The sequence below is a fragment of the Erpetoichthys calabaricus genome, chromosome 1 (genome assembly GCF_900747795.2).
Source record: "Erpetoichthys calabaricus chromosome 1, fErpCal1.3, whole genome shotgun sequence".
Classification (NCBI taxonomy): Eukaryota; Metazoa; Chordata; class Cladistia; order Polypteriformes; family Polypteridae; genus Erpetoichthys; species Erpetoichthys calabaricus.
Window position 1 is genome coordinate 58905381 of NC_041394.2, and position 21326 is coordinate 58926706.

A 21326-nucleotide genomic window follows, 5' to 3' on the forward strand; every position below is an offset into this window, starting at 1 on the left:
GAGAGAAAGAAGTGAGAAGAATAAGATCTTTATACTTTAGAAGGGGGCAAGTGAGTAAGCCATTCCACTGGATAGACAGGGTTCAAAACCTGGATGATCAGAACAAAATGGCAGCAGAGTTTTATTTAAACTACTGTACTTATTTATAGGCTTTTGTCCTTGTGACCATTCCTCTGTTTGGTGTATATTTATGTTGAAGAGTCACCATGTTTTTGGAGTTTTTTGTCTCCCAATAACACTGTCAATGCATTCCTTCATCATAAACCTTCCATTTATAATTAATTATAGCTGTATATGTTTTTAAAAGACATAAATTATAAATGAACAGCATATTGTTTTACTGCAGTTGTGCTTTCATTTTCATATTATTTTCTACTCTTCATTTGATGAATAACTGCAGATAGGCTGCTTCTTAATAACATATTACTTCATCTTTTGACACATTACCTTAGAAGAGAGGTTATTTTCTGTTAATCTGGGTATATAAGGATGTATGTCACAAGAACAATGAATATTCAAAGCGAAACAGAAACCTTTGTCTAGATTTAGTATTAAAACAATGAAATCTTATCATTATCTTCTGAGGTTAATCACTAATTGTGGTGTTTTCTCTAATGCCTTAAATTGAACTCCCTTTACTGTCCTATGTTTCTTTGAGATCATAATGTGACCTGGTAGGTCTTCTGCTTTTTCTATTGCAGTATCATCATAGTATCCAGGGTCATCAGCCTCTGAAGAAGTCAGTTTCCTACCTTAGAAACCATAAAATGTTTTTTTTAAGTTATAGTGATTTGAAAGCAAATAACAAATGAATATATAAACTACAGTTGTCAGTATTTACCTAGAACGTGGTCTTGGTCATCGTCCTCAATGTCCTCATAGTCATATGGCAGCTTATTAGACAAAAAGCTCCCTGAGAATGAGACGCAAATTCTGTTTTTTTTGACAGTTAAAAAAATGTCTTTTTTGTTAAAATATTTACTAAACATTCTAAGCTCTTTACAGACTTATTTGAAAAGTGGAGCCAATCACAGCAGAATTAGGTACAAGTCAGGAATCAATACAGAATGAAATGCAAATCCAGTGAAAGGAAAATGAGGGAATGATAGTGTGCTGGATTGTCCCTTGTAATGGATCAATGTTTCATCCAGTGTCGACTGCTGCCTTGGACCCAGTGCTAATGGCATAGACAGCAGCCTCCAGCTATCTTGGGTTTGTTTAATGAATAAAACAGGTTCAGAACATGTATGATTAAGAGTATTGTTGTCATTTTCAACAACCTATAAACATTTCATGTACATTTGATTGCATTCGAAATGGTATTGTTTAATACTGTAAACCGTTAAATAGCTTCCAAGAATAAAGGCATGCCAATTTCAAAAAAATTCTACAAATGGGCTACAGTGTGTTTTTCCAACATTGCCTTTATATGCAGTATTCCATTTGTACATCACAGGAAAAATCTGTCATATCATCTTTGACCGTTGATATTAGTGGCCAAGTCAAAAGCCATTGAAGAAGAACCTATGATGAGTTACGTTGTTAAGTCGTGTTGTGAAACGATAGTGTAGTGGTTTGTAGATAGTAAATTCTCCAATCTCACCTGGACTTGTAATATTTTTACTGTGTTAACACAGGAAGTACAGAGCACGACTAGCTGCTTGCACTGTTTCCACCTACATGTATGTTGTGTTCTGTCTTACCTTTCCTCTGTGCTCTATACACTCTCTGTCTGGTCAGTTTGTACTCAGTTTCCTTATAGACTGCATTATTAAAGTGAAGAAGTTCATTCATGGCCATTCCTGTAAAGAGATATAAGGACATGTTCACTGATCTCTTTGTAAAGAATTTGATAATCAACCATTGCAACAAGTTTAGTGGTTCAGAACTGCTTGTACTTATTATGGAGACACCACCATACTACTAGGTTGTAAACATTTATTTGTGTTGTGCACTTGTCTGTGCTTATCGCGTATATTACATATAGAAGTGGTGGCCAGTCTGGGGCTTCATTTATACATTCTTACATGAATAAAATCTTACATCGATTCCACACAAAAATTTTGTTCATGCTACAAGGCAAGAAATTAATTTATGTTGCAGTATGTATGCCATGTCCCATCATGCTAAGTTCTATTATAAATCTCAGATCAACTTAAAGGTATGTGTGCATGTGCACACTTTAGCTACTCCTTGCATCTCCAGCCAGTAACTATGTATTGCTTAAGAATGATTTTTTTTAATTCATGATCTAGTCACCATGTATATTTGGCCGTTTTCCTTTACTTTCAAACCATGGGAGAAAGCAGAAAACTCAGTAAATGTGTGAATTTGAGGTATTACTGACATTTGGTAGAATTTAAGGAGTGGCCCAGGGGCCTGCTCGCTCCCCCATAGATGGATTTTCCCCTAATTTCTTAAGGCCACAGTTCTTCTTCCCATTTAGGGGTCACCATAGCAAACCATCCATCTCCTTCTATCCCTGTCTTTTATGTCATTTTCTGGCACAACGACTGCCTTCATGTCCTCTCTCAACACATCCATAAATCTCCTCTTTGGCCTTCTTCTTTTCCTTTTGCTTAATGGCACCATCCTCACCATTATTTTCCTTCCTCTGCACATGCCGAAACCGTCTCAATCTAGCCTCTCTCACTTTGTCACCAAACTGTCTTACCTGTGTTGTCCCTCTAATATACTCATTCATAATCCTGTCTACCCTCCTTACTGAAAGCAAAAATTATAACATCTTCAACTTCATCAGTGTCACCGTTTCCAAACCATACAACATAGCTGGTCTCACTACCGTTTTATAATCCTTCCCTTTCACTCTTGCAGGTACTCTTCTATCATAAATCACTCCTACCACTCTTCTCCACGTAGTCCACCCTGCCTGCACTCTCTTCTTCACCTCTCTGCCATACTCTCCTTTGCTTTGGACGGTTGAACCCAAGTATCTAAATTCATCTACCTTCACCACCTCTCCTCCTTGCATTCACACCCTTCCACCACCTTCCCTCTCATTCACACACATGTACTCCATCTTACTCCAACTGACTTTCATTCCCCTCCTCTCCAGTGTGTAAATCCACCTCTCCATGTTTGGCTCAACTTGTTGTCTACACTTACTACAAATTTCAAACTCATCCATAAACATCATAGTTCACAGAGACTCCTGTCTGAACTCATCTGTCAACCTGTCCATTACCATTACAAACAGGAAAGGGATCAGAGCTGATCCTTGATATAGTCCCAGTCTCACCTTGAACCGGGCTATCATTCCTACCGTAACACCTCACCACAATCACATTGTCCTTATACATATCCTGCACCACATTCAGATATATTTGTGCTGCTCTGAACTTCCTCATACAGTACCATAACTCTTCTCTTGTCACAATGCAATTCCTTCTGACATTTTCTGTAATTCTCCATCAAAACTATTAAAGCAAACATCACGTCTGTAGTACTCCTTCCTGGCATGAAACCATATTGCTGTTCGCAGATCACCACCTCTCCTCTCAGCCTAGCATCCATCACTCTTTTCCATTGATGGTGTGGCTGATCAGCTTTATACCACTGTAGGTACTGCTGCTCTCCACATTTTCCTTATTCTCCAAAAACTGGTACTTCTTCTGCAATCTTCAGGCATCTTCTCGCTTTTCAAAATATGGTTAAACAATCTAGTTAGAAACTCTACTGCCATTTCACCTAAACATCTCCATGCCTCCACTGATATGTTGTCTGAGCCAATTGCTTTTCCACTTTTCATCCTCTTGATAGCTTCTCTCACTTCAGTCTTGCTGATCCCCGGTACTTCGTAATTTTCTCCATTTGCAAGTTCTTCAAAGTACTCCTTCCAACTTTTCAACAAACTCTGCCTGCTTGTCAGCAAATTTCGATCTGCAGCCTTTATCACCCTGACCTGCAGCACATCTTTCCCCGCTTGGTCCTTCAGTCCAGCCAAACGGTGTGTCCAGCTTCTCATATAGGTCACCTTTTCATTAGCCTTCATCACGTCTCTCTTCACCTTCTGCCACATATCTTTGTACGCTTGTCCGCTTTCAGCATCTCTCTGGTTATCCCAGTTCTTTTTTGTTAACCTTTTCCTCTTTATGCTTTCCTGTACTTCCTCATTCCACCACCAAGTCTTTTTGTCTTCCTTTCTCCGTCCAGATGTCACACCAAGTTCTTTCCTAGCTCTGTTTCTTACCACTTCTGTTGTGGTGTTCCAATCATCTACAGTGTCTTCACCACCACCCAGCACCTGTCTCACTTCGTCTCTGAATTTCACAAAATACTCTTCCTCTTTCAGTTTCCATCACCTGATCCTTGGTTCCATTCTCACTCTCTTCCTCTTTTTCACCTTGAAATTCACCCTGCATACCACAAATCAATGCTGTCTAGCTACACACTCCCCTTATTTGGGTATACTCTCCACCATTTCATCTAACTCACTCCAGAAATCATCTTTCTCCTCCTTCTCACATCCCACTTGCAGGGCATATGCGTTGATAACATTCAACATTACCCCTTTGAATTCCAACTTTATGCTCATCACTCTGTCAGACATTCTCTTCACCTCCAAAACACTCCTAACATACTCTTCTTACAATTACCCCTACCCTGTTTCTCCTCCTGTCCACACCATGGTAGAACAGTTTTCATTCAATTCTGATGTTTCTAGCCTCAATCCCTGTCTGCTTGGTCTCCTGTACATACAGTACATCTACCTTTCTCCGCATCAGAAGCCTTCTTCACCAAGCAGCAGCATAGTTTCTCCTGATACCCTGCTGGAGAGCAGCATCAGTGGCGGTTGTTGGTAACCCGGGCCTCAACCAATCCGGTATGGACATTCTGTTTTTCATCCACATGTTTGATTTGGCACAGGTTTATTGCCTGAGGCCCTTCCTGATGCAGCCCTCCACCAATTTGCCAGGGTTTGGGACTGGTACTGTTAATGTAAATATATTATTCAAAGAATTAGGTGCATGGTGACATGCTGCTGCCTCATACTATGGAGTCTGGTGGTCAAGTCCTGGGCGATCACTGCATGGAGTTTGCACATGAGGCCCTTGGGTTTACTCTGTTTTTCTTCAACATTCCAAAGTCAAGCAGGTTAGGTAAATTGGTAATGTTAAATCGGCCAGTGTGAGTGAATGTGTGTCCTTGTGCGTGTATGTGTGTGCATGAATAAATGGCTGTCTCATCAAACACTTGATTTCCGCCAGTAGGAGCTCCATACACTGTGAAAATCAGGTGTAGAAAAATCATTAAAACATTTTCTTTTACTGAAAAGTTGTCAGTTTATTTAAGTTTTATAGTTTCATCTAATTAATGATTCAATTAATAAATTAACTCATGAACCACATCAATGCAGCCAATTTAGTAATGTTAAAGTTTCAATATGAAAGGATGCCAAATCCATCCACCTATTTTCTGGTTGTTCTTAATCCATTTGCTGTGTGGTGAAAATTCTGAGCCAAAAGACAACACCTGCCTGGACATGGTGTCAGTCCATCACAGTACAATCACACTCAATGTGTTCAGTAAAACAATTCAGTGTAACAAGCAAGTGTTTGGATTAGAGGAGGAAAATCTGTGTACCCTGTGCAGACAGTGACTGCACTTCAATCTTCTATTACAGCATATGAACAGAAAGTCCATCCATCCATTATCCAACCTGCTATATCCTAACTACAGGGTCACGGGGGTCTGCTGGAGCCAATCCCAGCCAACACAGGGCGCAAGGCAAAAACAAAGCCCTGAGCAGGGCGCCAGTCCACTGCAGGGCGCACACACACACACACACACACACACCAAGCACACACTAAGGACAATTTAGGATCGCCAATGCACCTAACCTGCATGTCTTTGGACTGTGGGAGGAAACCAGAGCACCCGTAGGAAACCCACGCAGACATGGGGAGAACATGCAAACTCCACGCAGGGAGGAGAAGCAAATCCAGGTCTCCTAACTGCGAGACAGCAGCGCTACCAATCAGCTTCAGTCACACCTTACGCATTACAATTTATTTGAGAAATTACAGTTTGGTTTCTGCACTGGTCATAGTACAGAAACGGCACTAATGCGGATTGTAAACGGCATTCTTATATCCTCTGATGAAGGAAACTCCACTGTAACTATGTTGTTAGACTTAAGTGCAGCATTTGACACCATTGACCATTCTATTTTACTGCACAGGCTAGAAAATGATTGTGGAGGATTGCCGGCTTTCCAGTCCGGCCCTCACCCCCAGGCCGCTAGGAGGAGCCCTCCAGACAGCATATTCGTGCCCCGAGGTCCAGCAGGGCCTCATGGACTTTGTAGTGTTGTGACACAGCCCTGCTGGATACCTTGGGGGCCGCCAGGAGTCGCTGTAGGGGGACTAGTGGGCTCCTGCATGCCCTATAACCCGGGAGTGCGTCACAGTCACGTGACTGGAGGAAGCGATGTGCTCCCGGGATGAAGAAGTGGACTGTTTACCCTGACCCGGAAGGAAATGGACTTGTGGGTTGTGCTTGGAACCACTTCCGGGTCAGGAGCTATAAAAGGACGAAGGAAAGCCCAGAACACTGAACTGAGCTGGGAGGTAGGGTGGCGACGTGTCTGGGCGAGAAGGATTGTTTACTGTTGGTTATAGTTTATTGTATATGAGTAGTGTGGTGTGGGTAGTGCTTGGTGCACTGTATTATAATAAAAATAAATAGTTATTATATTTTCACCTGGTCTAAAGAGTGGTACCTGAGGGTTCAAGAGGTGGACAAACGCTATATCTGCTACATGATGTTGAGCTTACAGGCACTGTGCTCACTTGGTTTAGTTCTTATTTATCAAATCGATTCCAATATTTACAGAAATGTGCTGACAGTACTCCATCATTATACACAGAAGTTCAATATGGTATCCCGCAGGGCTCAGTACTGGGACCTTTACTATTCTCAATTTACATGCTTCCACTGGGATCTATCATTAGGAAACATAATGTTAATTTTTACTCGTATGCAGATGACACCCAGTTATACATTTCATTTAAATCAAATGAAGTTTCTCTGATGTTGTCTTTAATTAGTTGTGATAGTGAATTAAAGGAGTGGATGGATGAGAACTACATTACTTGTCTTTAAACACAGATAAAACAGAGATGTTAATTTTTTGGAGGGAATGACACTGATCACAACAATATTTTGTCATCATTTAACTCAGTTGGAATCACCATTAATTTTACTGAATCAGCCCACAATCTAGGAGTTATCTTTGACTCTAGCATGTCATTTAAAGCGCATATTACAAAGTTGTCCAAATCATGTTTCTTCCATCTTAAAAATGTTGGGAAATTAAGGTGCTTTCTAAATAAATAGGATTCTTAGAAATGAATTCATGCATTTATTTCTAGTAGGATTAACTACTACAATGCGGTGTTCACCGGATGTTCAAACTGTTCTTTATACAGCCTCCAGTTAATCCAAAATACTGCTGCAAGAATTATTACAAGAACAAGAAAATATGAACACATAACTCCAGTTCTTAAATCCTTACACTGGCTCCCGGTTAAGTTTAGGGCAGATTTCAAAATCCTCCTTTTAACATATAAAGCATTAAATGGTCAAGGTCCGGCTTACTTGTCTGAAATTATCATGACTTACAAACCAGAGCTGTTTAAGATCTCAAGATGCTGGTCTGCTTATGATTCCAAGGATTAATAAAATAACAGTGGGAAGTCGAGCTTTTAGTTACAGGGTCCCTAATCTGTGGAATGGTCTGCCTGCTACTATAAGAGATGACCCTTCGGTCTCAGCTTTTAAATCCCGGCTGAAGACTCACTACTTCAGTTTAGTATATCCTGACTAGAGCTGCTGATGAACTGTACACACTAAATCTCTATTGTTAGTCATTAGCACTAAAACACAAGTAGCATGATAGTTATAATTTGTTACTAACCCTCACCTATTCTGTTTCTCTTCTCGGTACTCAAATGTGGCACTTGGTGCCACGGCCCACCTTCCAAATTGTTTTGCCTGCCTAAGGTAAAGTCATCCCTGATGGAGGATCGCAGGAATCGTGAGAAAGAGGGGTCCTTTCATTGGATTGGCTGGCCCAACACTGTTTCAGCCGTGGAATGGCCAAATGGGGGAGGCAGCTTGATGGATGAGGTCTCAAGGAGTCTAAAATTATCTAAATCCTATTATGTGATATCATCTACTGTTAAATTCTACTCAGTACTTCTAAAATGTTTATTTTTATACTGTATTGAGGATTTCTTCTGTTCTGTGTATTGTACTTTATTGACCCCCTTCTTTTTGACACCCACTGCATGTAGGGCCGGATTAAGAGCTTTGGGGGCCCGTAGCACATTTCAAATTTGGGGGCCCTTTTGGTCTGCATCATCTGGAGTTTAGATTCTGAACAGTTCAAACCGGACTAAATAATTATTTTACTCTCGATTATAATAAGAATCTTATAATATTTATGTGAATTTTATGTGTTGGGCCCCTAAAGTTTTGTTGTGTAAGAAATGTACAGTTTAAAAACATAAAGATAATATTTTTAAAGACCAGTTTTTCAATGCTACACTTTTTCATTAAATATTGGGTCCACCATTTGGGGGCCCCCGAAATTGCGGGGCCCGTAGCATATGCTACATGTGCCTATTGCTTAATCCGGCACTGACTGCATGCCCAATCTACCTGGAAAGGGGTCTCTCTTTGAACTGCCTTTCCCAAGGTTTCTTCCATTTTTTCCCTACAAGGGTTTTTTTTGGGGGGAGTTTTTCCTTGTCTTTTTAGAGAGTCAAGGCAGGGGGGCTGTCAAGAGGCAGGGACTGTTAAAGCCCGTTGTGGCGCTTCTTGTGTGATTTTGGGCTATGCAACAAATAAGTTGTATTGTATTGTATTGTACCCACTGCGCCACCGTGCCACCCTGAACAGAAGATGACATTCCCTAAGCTGCTAGCATCTTCATTATGATGTTAGTCCTCTAGGACCCAAACTCTCCATGCTGTGTCCATTTCTCATTTGATTTATTATTTAGCACACATCCCTTTGCTGAATGCACTTCACAGACATTGGATTTAAGTACTGAATGGCTCCTCTCTTACCTAATCCTTTGCTTTACTGACATTTTCGCTGTGTCTTTATAACAACTATATAATAAAGATTCACATTTCTGTCTTACGTGAAATATAAATTTTAAAAAGGTTGCATATGTTGATTTAACTTTTGATTGTATGAGGAAAATATAAAAACAATTTTCAAGAGAGACATAATATAAAACGTTTATAAAAAATATAAAATGTATTAATTAAATTGTACTATTAGAAGAAAATGAAACATAGTCTTCAGACAAGTACTTATTTCATCTTAGTGCCTAAGTCTATATTTTTTCTTATACCTTCACAGACAAAAACTTTCTATGAAATCCATCCATCCATCCATTTTCCAACCCGCTGAATCCGAACACAGGGTCACGGGGGTCTGCTGGAGCCAATCCCAGCCAACACAGGGCACAAGGCAGGAAACAATCCTGGGCAGGGTGCCAACCAACCGCAGACTTTCTATGAAATGCCATTTCTAACTTTATGGTGTTTATGGGAGGAGCTTCTTCAGTTACCCACTTGCATAGACATTACAATTCACAGATGTACAGTCACTGGCCATCCAATATGGAAGATTAATCTATACTTCTAGTTTCTGATCATCTTTTTTCCAGACAGGTGGGGTTAATCTGAGCCACATGAGACACAAGCCAGGCATATTGGACGCAAACCCACACTGGCTTGGTTGTTGAAAAGGAATCCACGTGGATGTCTGTTCAGTCCCTACTGTTAACATGCTGTGTGACCTTGACACCATCTTTTCGCAACATATGTTGACAATTGAAATACTGTTATTTAGAATTTGCTTTATAAACATAATCTGGCTCATAAATGTTATGTTTAATTTGGGTTCAGGTATCAGAGTGCTGATGCAGGTGGTGTTTCTGATGTGATGAACTCACCAGTATTCATAAAGCCCTGCATTTGGGTCCTAACATGTGGATGCCCATCCAGAGTGTTGTTACATGTATTTCATGACACAGTATTTTGCTTGGCAGAGCCAAATCACAGAAGGAGTTTTCGTACACTTTTAATAATTGCATGTCATTAATCAGGTCAAATATGATTCATCACCCTTTAATCTGCACAGTCAGGCAAGGTGCTCCTGCCTTGTGTCTGCCATTGGATTGTCCTAAGTCTGAACTCTTTCTCTATTTTTCGTTTGGGTTTCCCCATTGTTTGAATGATTAACACTGCCTGCATCAGTAGTTAAATGTAAATTAAGTATTTTTATTAAAAGTAGCTTACAAATAACAGTATTGGTGTTAATGTCTACTTATTGTTTGTATGCCTTTAAAAAGAATATTGAAACATGAATCACTCACACAGCATTCTGTCAGCTGCTCAGAGATACAGTATCTGATGCTTGATGGATTCCTCCTTTTATTCAGATTCAATACATTTTATTGTACGACTTTAAGAACATTCAATGTCCAGTCTCACGTAGCAGCTGCAGACTCAAGCAGGTTTTTATGTCAGACTCAGCCAGCGCTCCAGTTTGCCACACTTATACTTGTCATGCAAGCTATGATATCAGTTGTAAGCAGCCATTATCAGAATCAAGTAGGTGTTTGCAGTGCCTCTCTGATGTTCACAGGTGAACTGCTCTCTGCTGGAAGTTGAAAGGCTTTCCTCCCCAAGCCATAAAGATGGTGTCGGAAATGGGGAGCTGAAGTTAACTACCACAGGTGTGCTTATCATTAGATCTGCTCTTCCTACCACATTATTACTTCAGTGCAGTAACCACACAATCCACAAGTGCAGAAATGTGCATAAATATTCAGTCAAAAGCTTGAATATATGGCTTTTGGATGAAAAGATATATGCTGTAATTCAAAGTTTAATGTTCTCCTTATACCTGATTCTGCTTTTTTCAGCAAGGACTTAATTAATAAAAACAACACAAGCCATAAATAGCCCGTCTTTCACTTTTACCCCTATCTTTGAGAAGGCAAGTTTATAATCACAAGATTTTGGGCACTGTTGTGGACATAATTTATTTTTACAGATTATTTGTGTGTACGCTTGAAGCTGTCTTGATTTCCCCATCAATTCAGGAAAGATTTTTCTTTTTTATGTTGACATCCCAAATAAAGAATATTTATCCACATTATTGTAGATTGTTTTTTTGAAATAAAATGAAATGACTGATGCATCTTTCTTGTTTTTCTTAGCAGAGGATGGTATCAGGTTTTCACATCCCTGCTCCTTGAGATTTTAAAACTGCCCTAAATAGTGTATTTTTCTCTGTTTTTTAACTAATAAAATCGTCCATCTCATCCTGCTGCGTGATTGTTGGGTGGGCATCTAGTATTGAAATTTTTGTATTTATAAGTTTTGTAAATAAATAAATAGAAAAGTAAGTAAATACATAAATAACTACACAAACACATTTTGGTCTGAACACATCCCAGAATGACTATAAAGCAGGAAAATATAAAAAGAAAGAACATTTTTGACGTGGCTGTCACAGTCCCAGTGAGGCATTATACAGATGTATTGCTGTTGGTATAAAGGAGCCCCAGCAGAGACTCTTGACACACTTTTGCTGAACAATTTTTTGGCTGAAAGTCCTCAGTGTTAATGTGTTAAAGAGGATGTGCAGCTTTGTTCATAATGACACTCAATTGTGTTTTAGTTGTCTCCTTCATTACTACCCACAGGGGATCCAGTGTGTGTCCTACATCTGAGCTTGCCCTTAATTAGCCCGTGCGCCACTCTTGAAGTGACATTACTAGCCCAGCATATAACACCATTGAAAACTGCACTGGCCATCACAGTTATTAGAAGATGTGAAGAACGTTACCTCCCACAGTAAATGAATGCAGTCTCCTATGGAAAAAGAGCCTGGACAAGCAACTAGTTTTTTGTTTTTAGTGCCTTTATTGATGAGGAAGAAATAGAATGCGTTACCACCATTGTTATATAAAGAGTTTCTGCAAGCTTATGACAAATGTGCTTTGAGATTTTTCAGGTAAGGAAGACAGCAGTACAGTATCAAGGTAAGGGTGTTCAACTCACTCATAATGGAGCCAGAGAGTGAAATGTTAATTAACGCATACAAGAAAAACTTTCACTATACTCTGTCCACATGGCAATGACACCATAAACCAACAAGCAAGTATATTTAAAAGAAAGAATTCATTAGAATTTGAAAAATATGGAAGGGCATGTTCTCTTTTATAATTTTGAATAGCATTAATTAAGTCAAAGTAGGTCAGTTGCAGTGTACCAGCAGATTAAGATGGGATTATGTAGTACGGCACTAATTGGAGATGATCCTAAGGTCTAAGTGCTGTCTGATCTGCGCAATCCTTAAAATGAGATCTTCAAAAAATGCAGAAGGACCGCAAATGTTAATTAAACTAAGAAACTTGAGCAGACGTTTGGAAGATTCCATTATAATGACAAGACACTCATTTCAAGTTTATGTATTGATAATGAGAGGCTTTACTTGTACAATTTCTGTACATCAGACATGCACAGAGAATGCACATGCACAAAGGCGTTTTTTTTTTTACAGAATTTATTGTAAGGAGGGAGAAAATATTTCTAATATCAAAAATATATAGAAAGCCGGGTGACATTTAATTGGACATAATTATAATAATGATTTAGACATGTTCTGCACACTGTAGAATGTGTTTATCACCACAGTCCAGAGCTATTGTTCACCAAGATGCTCAGCTTCAACATCGTCATAATCAGGAGTCATGGGAAACTTCAGAGAAACATCAGAATCTGTGGAGGCGAAATTCAGAGTTACTCAGCAAAATGGAATACATTTGTAAAACATAATGACATATGAAAACACACAGATAAACACATGCACTAGTGTATGTAGGCCTATTCTTTTCGATTTAATATGTATTTAAACTTTTCCCAATATAAGTGGTTGAGTGTGGTGGATAATAACCATAGTAGGTCACACAGTGGTAGAACTGCTGCCGTGGATTAAGGAGACCAAGGTTCACATCCCTGGTCCTCCATGCGTGGAGTCTGCTTGTCCTAACAATGTCTTCTTCACAATTCTTTCTTTATGAAATACTTTTTCTATTACTGTCAAAACATCACCCAATCTACTAACGTTTAAGTGTCTTCTGAACATCCACAACTTCACACAACACCATGAGATTTTTAAAGCTGTTGTTTATCTCCACTTTTACTGTCCCTGTGAAACTTTGGTTACCTTAACTGTTCTTGTGTTGATGAGCTGCTGGCCAGTCATTTAGTTATGGCATATTTTGCATGTTACCTAATCTATATATATAATTCACTAAGCCGCCGACAAGTAAGACACCCATGGCCCACGCAGGGTGGAGCCACGCCCACCAACTCTAAGATCATTGGATACGATGACAACTCGCAGAGCCACGCCCACCAACTCGGACGCGACGACTCAGAAAACATGGATGGGAATCGCTGAATGCAGCGTGTAAAACAGTTTGTGAGGGGTATCCCATGGGATCCTTAAAACAATCCTTTAAAACTGAGGTTAAAACACAATGAAGGAAGCAGTCTTTAAAAACCAATAAGCCCTGTGCCTCTTTTTCATTAGCGTCTCACCTGCTTCACCAATGCAGGCCCTGCAACAGTCGAGACGCTCTCTCAGCAGCTGACCTTCTCTGTGCCTGACTCCACTACTGTCAGTCACCTGATTAAAAATGGCCTTTTGAAGGGGAGCTATGGACCCGCTATACCACAGGAACACCTGTGACATTGCCTTCGAGCCTGCTCTCGCTCGCTTGCTCTAACGTACCGACTTTCTCTCCCTCCTCACTCGCTCACACACTGCACAGGGGAGAAACGCCCGCAGCACGACTCCACCCAGAAACCGTTTCAGCCACACTTCCACTCCCCTCGCTACGCTGTGAGCACAGTGATTATTTATTTAAAAATGGCCTTTTGAAGGGGAGCTATGGACCCACTATACCACAGGAAGACCTGTGACATTGCCTTCACATTGTTTTCCTTTTATTTCTGATCCTGTCGAGCAGATCAGACACCCAGGCAAACAACACTGAATAATGAATAGCTGCAACTACTTTGCCCGCCCAAACTCCACACCTGAGTCGGTTTCGTCTATGTTCAGCAGTGTTTCCCAAACTCGGTCCTGGTGAACCCCTGTGGCTGCAGGGTTTTGTTCCAACCAGATTCCTAATCATTAATGCCGGTGAAACTCATCATAAGTCGGTTATCCAAACGCAGCTGCGTAGCAGATTAGTCTAGCTGGATATAATAATCCGAGATGAATGTGCACGCCCGCGCTGAGTGAAAAGCCAATATATATTGAGTCTAGAAAACATGATTAGCAAGTCTTTGATAGGCTGCAACAAATGATGAAAGAACGGGCGCATTTTTTTCACACAAGCTGTGTGTGTGGGTGGATGGGTGTTAGTTAGTTAGTTAGTTAATTAGTTACTCGAAGGATTTCAAGATTTAATATGCACAAGCAGTAACACTGCAAAAGCAGCCCAAACCAGAAAAGACGGCTGGCAAAAGGTGGCCGACAAATTAAACACGTGTGCATTGTACTTACTGAAAGCTGCGTTACGGATTTTGCAAATGCTCATTTTTTTACCTCTGCTTAAAAAACATTAACAAAGCGGCGTGATTATGCGGCGTGTAAAACAGTTTGTTTGTCGTGGATAATTTGCCTTTTACTTTTACACGAAGACAATTTCCTGTTAGATTGGCCTTTGTGATGACAATTAATAAGGCACAGGGCCAAACTTTCAAAAAGATATGCATGTATCTGCCAAAACCAGTTTTCAGTCACGGACAGTTGCATGTTGCTCTCTCCAAGTTCCATCTTTTCATTCACCCCTTTTAGACAACTGTGTCTTTCCGGAAGTGTTCAGCCATCAATAAATAATTATGTGGCGTATACCTGCAGGAACGCTGGCAGCGAACGAGCAAGTCAGAGAGAGAGAGAGTGACACACACACATACAGGCGCGTGCGCGCGCGAGAGAGGGCTGGACGCAAAATAATAATAATACTTCATTACATTGATATAGCGGTGTTCTCAGTATTCAAAGCACTATCCATACAGGGAGGAACTGGGAACCGAACCCACAATCTTCCACAGAAGGCATTTAAAGAATGCACCGAGCTTGATTTTGTTTTCACTTCTGTTTACAGCGATCGGGTCGTAGATAGCATTGTTGCAATGTTACTTTTCTTGGTGGCTTATTACATTACGGATGTTTCACATGTTCATTTTTTTCCCTGTGTTTAAAAGACATTAAAAAAGTGTTTCTCAACTGTGACTCCGGAACATCTCAGTACGCAAGCTATATTAAGCGTCAACAATGAAGACTCGCTACACCTTAATCTACAAGTACTGACACTTATCCCTACCGGAGAAGTAACTTTCACCAGCGTGGCCTTCTTCGTCACAGACGATCCCGCTTTCAGGCACGGCAATTGTATGTTGCTCTCTCCAGAGGTCTATCTTTTCATTCACTCACAGTCGTATCCACAAACCCACGCCATCTGGACAACTGTGTCGTTCAGGAAGTGTTCACCCATCAATACATAATTATGCGGCGTATGCTACGCCGCGGGTTGGCTAGTATTATTAATAATGATAGACAGATAACTTTCAACAATCTTAAGTACCTTAGTGCTCTGTATGTATCTTAATTTGTGTAAGTCACTTTTGCTTACCTATTAGGGAGTCTTCCAAAGGTTCCTTAACATCATCATAGTTGTAGGGTAGCTCATTAGCGGGGATGTTCTCTGTAGACAGATTATTTTATGAAATCACTATTGTTAACTTGTAAGATGTTAATTCATGAAATTACTTCTATAAAATATTAAAGAAACATTTATACAAATTTTAAAATAGAGATCTAGATGCATTTTTTTCAACCTAAAACTTCTATGAATAACTTACTTGACCGGTGCATTATTCGCCATTTCACCAAAGGCATGAGCTGGACTCCAAGAAGGAACAAAATGTAGATCCACCAAAGTATTTTAAACTCATCATATAACATAAAGAAATTTTGTAGTTCAGAGTACTGCTGTAAAAATCCTTATGTGTTAGAACAAAATGGTGACTGAAGTGGTACAATATTTTAGAATTACCTGCTGTGAAGGATTGCCAGCTTTTTACTCCGGTCCTCACCCCCAGGCCGCCAGGAGGAGCTCTCCCAGCAGCGTGGACGTGCCCCGAGTTCCAGCAGGGCCGCCTGGACTATGTAGTTGTTATACACAGCCCTGCTGGATACCTTGGGGGCCACGGGGAGTCGCTGTAAGGGGGCTCGTGGACTCTTATGCGCCCTATAACCTGGGAGTACGTCACGGTCACGTGACAGGAAGAAACGATGTGCTCCCGGGTTGAAGAAAAGGACTGTTTACACTGACCCGGAAGGGATAAGGAATTGTGTACGGATTGAACAGGAACACCTCTGGGTCAGGGTGTATAAAAGGACGATGGGAAATCCCAGACGTTGAGCTGAGCTGGGTGGAAGGGTGGCAACGCGTCTGGGAGTGTGGAGGATTATTGTTTATTATTATTATTATTATTATTGAGTATTGTGGAGAGGAGGGTGCTTTGTGCACAATTATTATTATTAATAAATCATTATTTGGACTTTTACCTGGTGTCTGACGTCTAGTCTGAGGGTTCAAGGGGTCACAGAGACCTCAATCTATCACACTGCTGAAGTCTAATTTTTCTCCTGGAAAGTTTCCACAATATTAACACGGCACAGTACCAAAATAAATGTTGTTGGCTGTTATCTTTTAAAGAGACTTTAAGCTCCAGGCCTTTGTCACTTCTCTGAAGGTTTGCTTGTGTCATTCTCATGATAGGTGGGTCATACCATTAAATAGGTACGGTAAAAACTTGGCTAGGTTTTGACCCCAACGCACTGCTTTAGTTTGAAAATGACACTTGGCTCTGTCTATCAGTGTCTGTTGCTATGTATCATTAATCAGATGACAATCAGGTGATGGAAATGCAAGGGAAATAAAAAGAGGCCTGGCAGAAGATCTTTAATCTAGCATTTTACATCCTGCCTCAGCAACAGCATCTTGTCATGTTGCTTATAATCATTGTGGTTTTATTCTTCATTGGTTATTGCAGTATAATTTTTATCTTATGCCAATGAGTTTTGTGTTGCCATACAAGTTTGGTTTTCAATCGCTGTTATTAGTGCACAGACTTCTGCTACTGTACATACACCTGACCATTAAAAAACAAACAGTAGTCAATCTCCTAAAACTGTTTGAGGGGACTTGCATAGAAAAGTTCATTTTAGTTACAACAGCTTGTTCCTGTGATTTTTTTTAATTACTGAACATTACTGAAAAAAATAATAAATAACGGTAATCTTTGTACTCATGTCATGGTTTTCCTTCTTTCAGTTTGTTCAGATCTGGAAACCATCCAGAAATCCACACAAGTATGAGTATTGGCCTTTGTGAATGCAGTGGGATGGCGCACGCCTGACAGATTTTTTATTGAGATTCAGACAAACATTTTTGAGTGATGATAGAAGGCCTGAGTCTGCTGTGTAACATCTGTGGGTTCAATGAGTCCTTCCTGGAGTTTTAATCTGTTAATTGTCATTAATTTTGATTCAATGTTCAAAATGCTTCATCAGACTTTAGAAGCCTTTGCTTTGTGGCTTCTAAGTTTTTAAACCTTTGAGAGTTATTCATTGTTCTGGCGGATTTTTTTAACTTCTAAAACAGATGAAAGGTATATAGTGGTTAATATGTTCCTTTCATCTAAGATTTGCACCGCTCATTTGCTGAACAGCTACATAAAATGTTAAGGCCACTCTTTCTTTCAACTTTTGTCATGCTACCGCTCAACATTGACGACTTAGGCTTGGTATGTTAAGGGTTACACTTTATTTTCTATTGAACATCTTTCTGTACTGTAATATTAGATGGATGTCAGCAGTTCACTTTTACACATTATGTAAGAAAGAGGTGCATTAAAACACATGTTTGATTAAGGTTAAGGTTAAAAATTAAACATTGTGAAACTAATTAATGAGGCTATAGCTAAATGTGCCTCCTTAAACAAGTGGCACTCTCCCATGTTTAGGTTGGAACATACCTGACAAGTTTTCTGTTTTTTCAAATGCAGTGTCATCATAGCCTGGTGCCTCAGCATCTACTGAGTCCAGTGGTTCACCTAAACATGACAGGCATATACAGTATCAGCAGCCAAGTTACAAATTGTAACTGACCGATACTGTTCAACTTGTGCATTGAACAATATCTTTACCTTGAATGCTGTCTTGCTCACTGTCTTCCACATCCTCATGGTCATATGGCAGATTATCAGACAGAAAGCTTCCTGAGAACAGAAGACAACATGCATGATAGTTTAATAAATGAGTATTAGTTCATTAGAAAGTTTCAAGTAGCCAGATCCTTTCCCTTTATGCACTGCGCAAAATAGGTATACAATTGAAAATACAGTATATCATTCATTATTTCAATGTGCTTTATCTAAATTGAGTAAAAAAGTGAGTGTATATGTGACTCAGTGGGCTGTGATGGACTGGTATCCCACTTTTAGTGCTGGTTCATATTTTGTGCTCAAAGCTGCTATAATAAGATCTGGCTTCTCACAAAGTCTATAAGGAAGTGTGTTTTGAAACATCCATTTTGAGTACTATATTTTACATGCTGAGTACATTGATAAAAAATAATGTTTCCAGGTGAGAAATGCATTCCTGATTTATTAAATCACTGAATGGGGGAGCCATGTTATATTTTAATGAATTTCAAAACTGCCATAATATTCACTGTAATTTTCAACACTCCAGATGTTTCTTAGGGCACAAGAGACATATACGTTTTACGTTTTAATTGGCAGAAGCCAATTAAGAAGAGCAACTGAAAATGTTTATTTCTTGTGATATTAACCAGCACTGAAAGAACTTTTACTGATGTGAAATGGCTGACCCATAGATGAGCATAACCATGTCTGCCAGGTCAACACAGAAGGCACTCAGCTTTCAAATTCATCAAAATAAGTTGTTTGTTTTCACTTCCTTCTGCCTCACCTTTCCCTGGTCCAGCATAGGTTCCCAGTCTGGTCGATCTGTAATCAATTTCCTCATACACAGCATTTTGGATATGAAGTTTATCTTTGACCATCCCTGCAAGAAGAAATTGTGATATGTTAACAGACACAAAGCTAAATGTAATCCTTGTATATAATTTGATAAATCCACAACTAAATTGAGCTCAGGGGTTGAGATTTACTTGTATATGTTCAGAGATACACCAGGACATCACACCTGTCATAACTAAATAGCATGTCTTACCAATTTTTCCTGATCTTTATTATTGTGGTTGGTACATTCTACACATCGCAATTTATAATTTTCACTAGTGGTGTGCAGTTGTGTTACCTCCATATAGAGAAGTTTCTTTTTCACATAATAGAGGGGAGGCGTTAACATGAATGTACAGTAGATCACTCTTAAGTAAAGTGTCCTCCACGTCATATTTACCTTTCTTTATCACTCTGTTTCTCTGCAGCTGCCCAAAAAGCAGGACTGATATAAGGAACAGAAGAGCTCCGAGTGTAATGCACACAATCAGTAAGGTGGGCTGTTCTTTGGGAATTTTGAGGTTATGGGGTGCTGTTAAACAGAGATAAATAGTAAACATTCAAATAAAAGAATGACAGTGTGCTTATTTAATGTCATGGAAGTAGACAGAAAAAAGATTAAAACTAACCTGCAGGTCTGCTCTCAGGTTCAAATCCTAAACAAATAAAAAAAAGTAACAAAAATTGTTACGAGTAGCAAACAATGAACAATCACATTTTCTCAAGTTTTCAGTTTTTATTTGGCATGTGCATAGCAGCACTAAACTTAGTAAAGTTTTTGTCACACCTTTGAATTGAAATAATGGAGCCTCCAGTGTTTAACTCACATGGGAATTTACTTCTGTTGTTATCAAAATAGGTTTACTGGCAAACTTATCTGACAATCATGAGTCAGTCTGGGAAAACAACACATCACTAAATAGATTAATACATAAATACAGAAACAAATGACTCAGATGTATTATTTCCTCTAGGTTTCCTCCAGCTAAGTTTATAAATAAGTTTTTATTTCTGTACTGTTTTCACCAGGCTTCATTTTGCTTTTTCTGAGGAATATCTGACAATTTGATTTTTGGTTTTTTTTGAGAAAATCCATTAAGTTTAATTTTAATTTCAACTTAAAAAGGGCAATTTTACGTAGACTAGGAAATGCACGTTACAACACCATTGCACATGGGTTATAGCAACATGCAGATATACCCACAGAAAATAAATGTACTAATTTTTCTCCAGCCATGTATACAGAGAGGTATCTTCTGAAGGTTTTCAAGAATATGTCACTCATGTTGTAGCAGTGGCATCTTTTCAAGGAGTAGGGAGTTTACTTTGGCAGCACCAGTCATTTTACTTCAGAATAAACATTTCACAGAAACTTATGTGAACAGGAAATTCACACAACATGCTTGGCATTCTATGTTTAGTAAATAGCTGTTGATATGAAGTCTTTCTCTTTCTGTCTCTCTCTCTTTCTTTTGGTGTTCAATTCAATTTACTGAAGTGATCAGACAGTATCATGTTATAGATGTAAAAGTGTAAAGCTTGTTTTTCTTCTTTAGAATGTTTATATTCTTACAACATGTCACAGACCTCTCAACCTGTTTGCAGGTATCTTTCTTAAAGTAGTTTAAGTGTGTTTTCAAATGTGTTGGGTCTCCCTCTTTAAATGAGCTACACAAACTCTGAATACCTACAAAAATGACACATTTACTCAGCTTTCTGTCACTAAGTGGATGTTTCCTGCTCTACACCCAGTGATATCAGGATTGGCTCTGGCCTCTCATGATTCTAAAATAGAATAAGTTGGATTTAGAATTTTATAAATAATAATTTTCTAGTTTGTTTGATAATTAAACATATTTTTATTTACATCTGACAATTTAGAATCACCAATCCATCTAACCTGCATGTCTTTGGACTGTGGGAGAAAACCCACACAGATAAAGGGAGAACATGCAAACACCACACAGGGAGGACCCGGGAAGCAAACCTAGGTCTCATAACTGCGAGACAGCGGCGCTACCACTGCGCCACCGTGCCGCCCAGCTTTCTTTACATTTCTGAAAAATTGTCAATAAGTTTAAGAGAAAAAATAAGAATTACTGCTGTTTTGAATGTTTAAGTTGAGAGTATCAGTCATGCTGT

At 39.4% G+C, this 21326-nt stretch overlaps 1 protein-coding gene across 1 annotated transcript in view; it reads right to left on the minus strand.

Moving 5' to 3' along the window:
* Positions 1-21326, minus strand: part of LOC114654910 (deleted in malignant brain tumors 1 protein-like) — a 167938-nt gene that overhangs the window by 137248 nt on the left and 9364 nt on the right. The window contains exons 4-14 of the mRNA XM_051934685.1: positions 19814-19840; positions 19585-19716; positions 19132-19227; positions 18345-18416; positions 18174-18251; positions 15764-15835; positions 12758-12833; positions 3709-3977; positions 1704-1802; positions 842-913; positions 640-752 (exon numbers count right to left, since the gene is read on the minus strand). Of these exons, the coding sequence (XP_051790645.1) occupies positions 640-752; positions 842-913; positions 1704-1802; positions 3709-3977; positions 12758-12833; positions 15764-15835; positions 18174-18251; positions 18345-18416; positions 19132-19227; positions 19585-19716; positions 19814-19840 (1106 nt within the window). The remainder of the gene's footprint in view (positions 1-639; positions 753-841; positions 914-1703; positions 1803-3708; positions 3978-12757; positions 12834-15763; positions 15836-18173; positions 18252-18344; positions 18417-19131; positions 19228-19584; positions 19717-19813; positions 19841-21326) is intronic.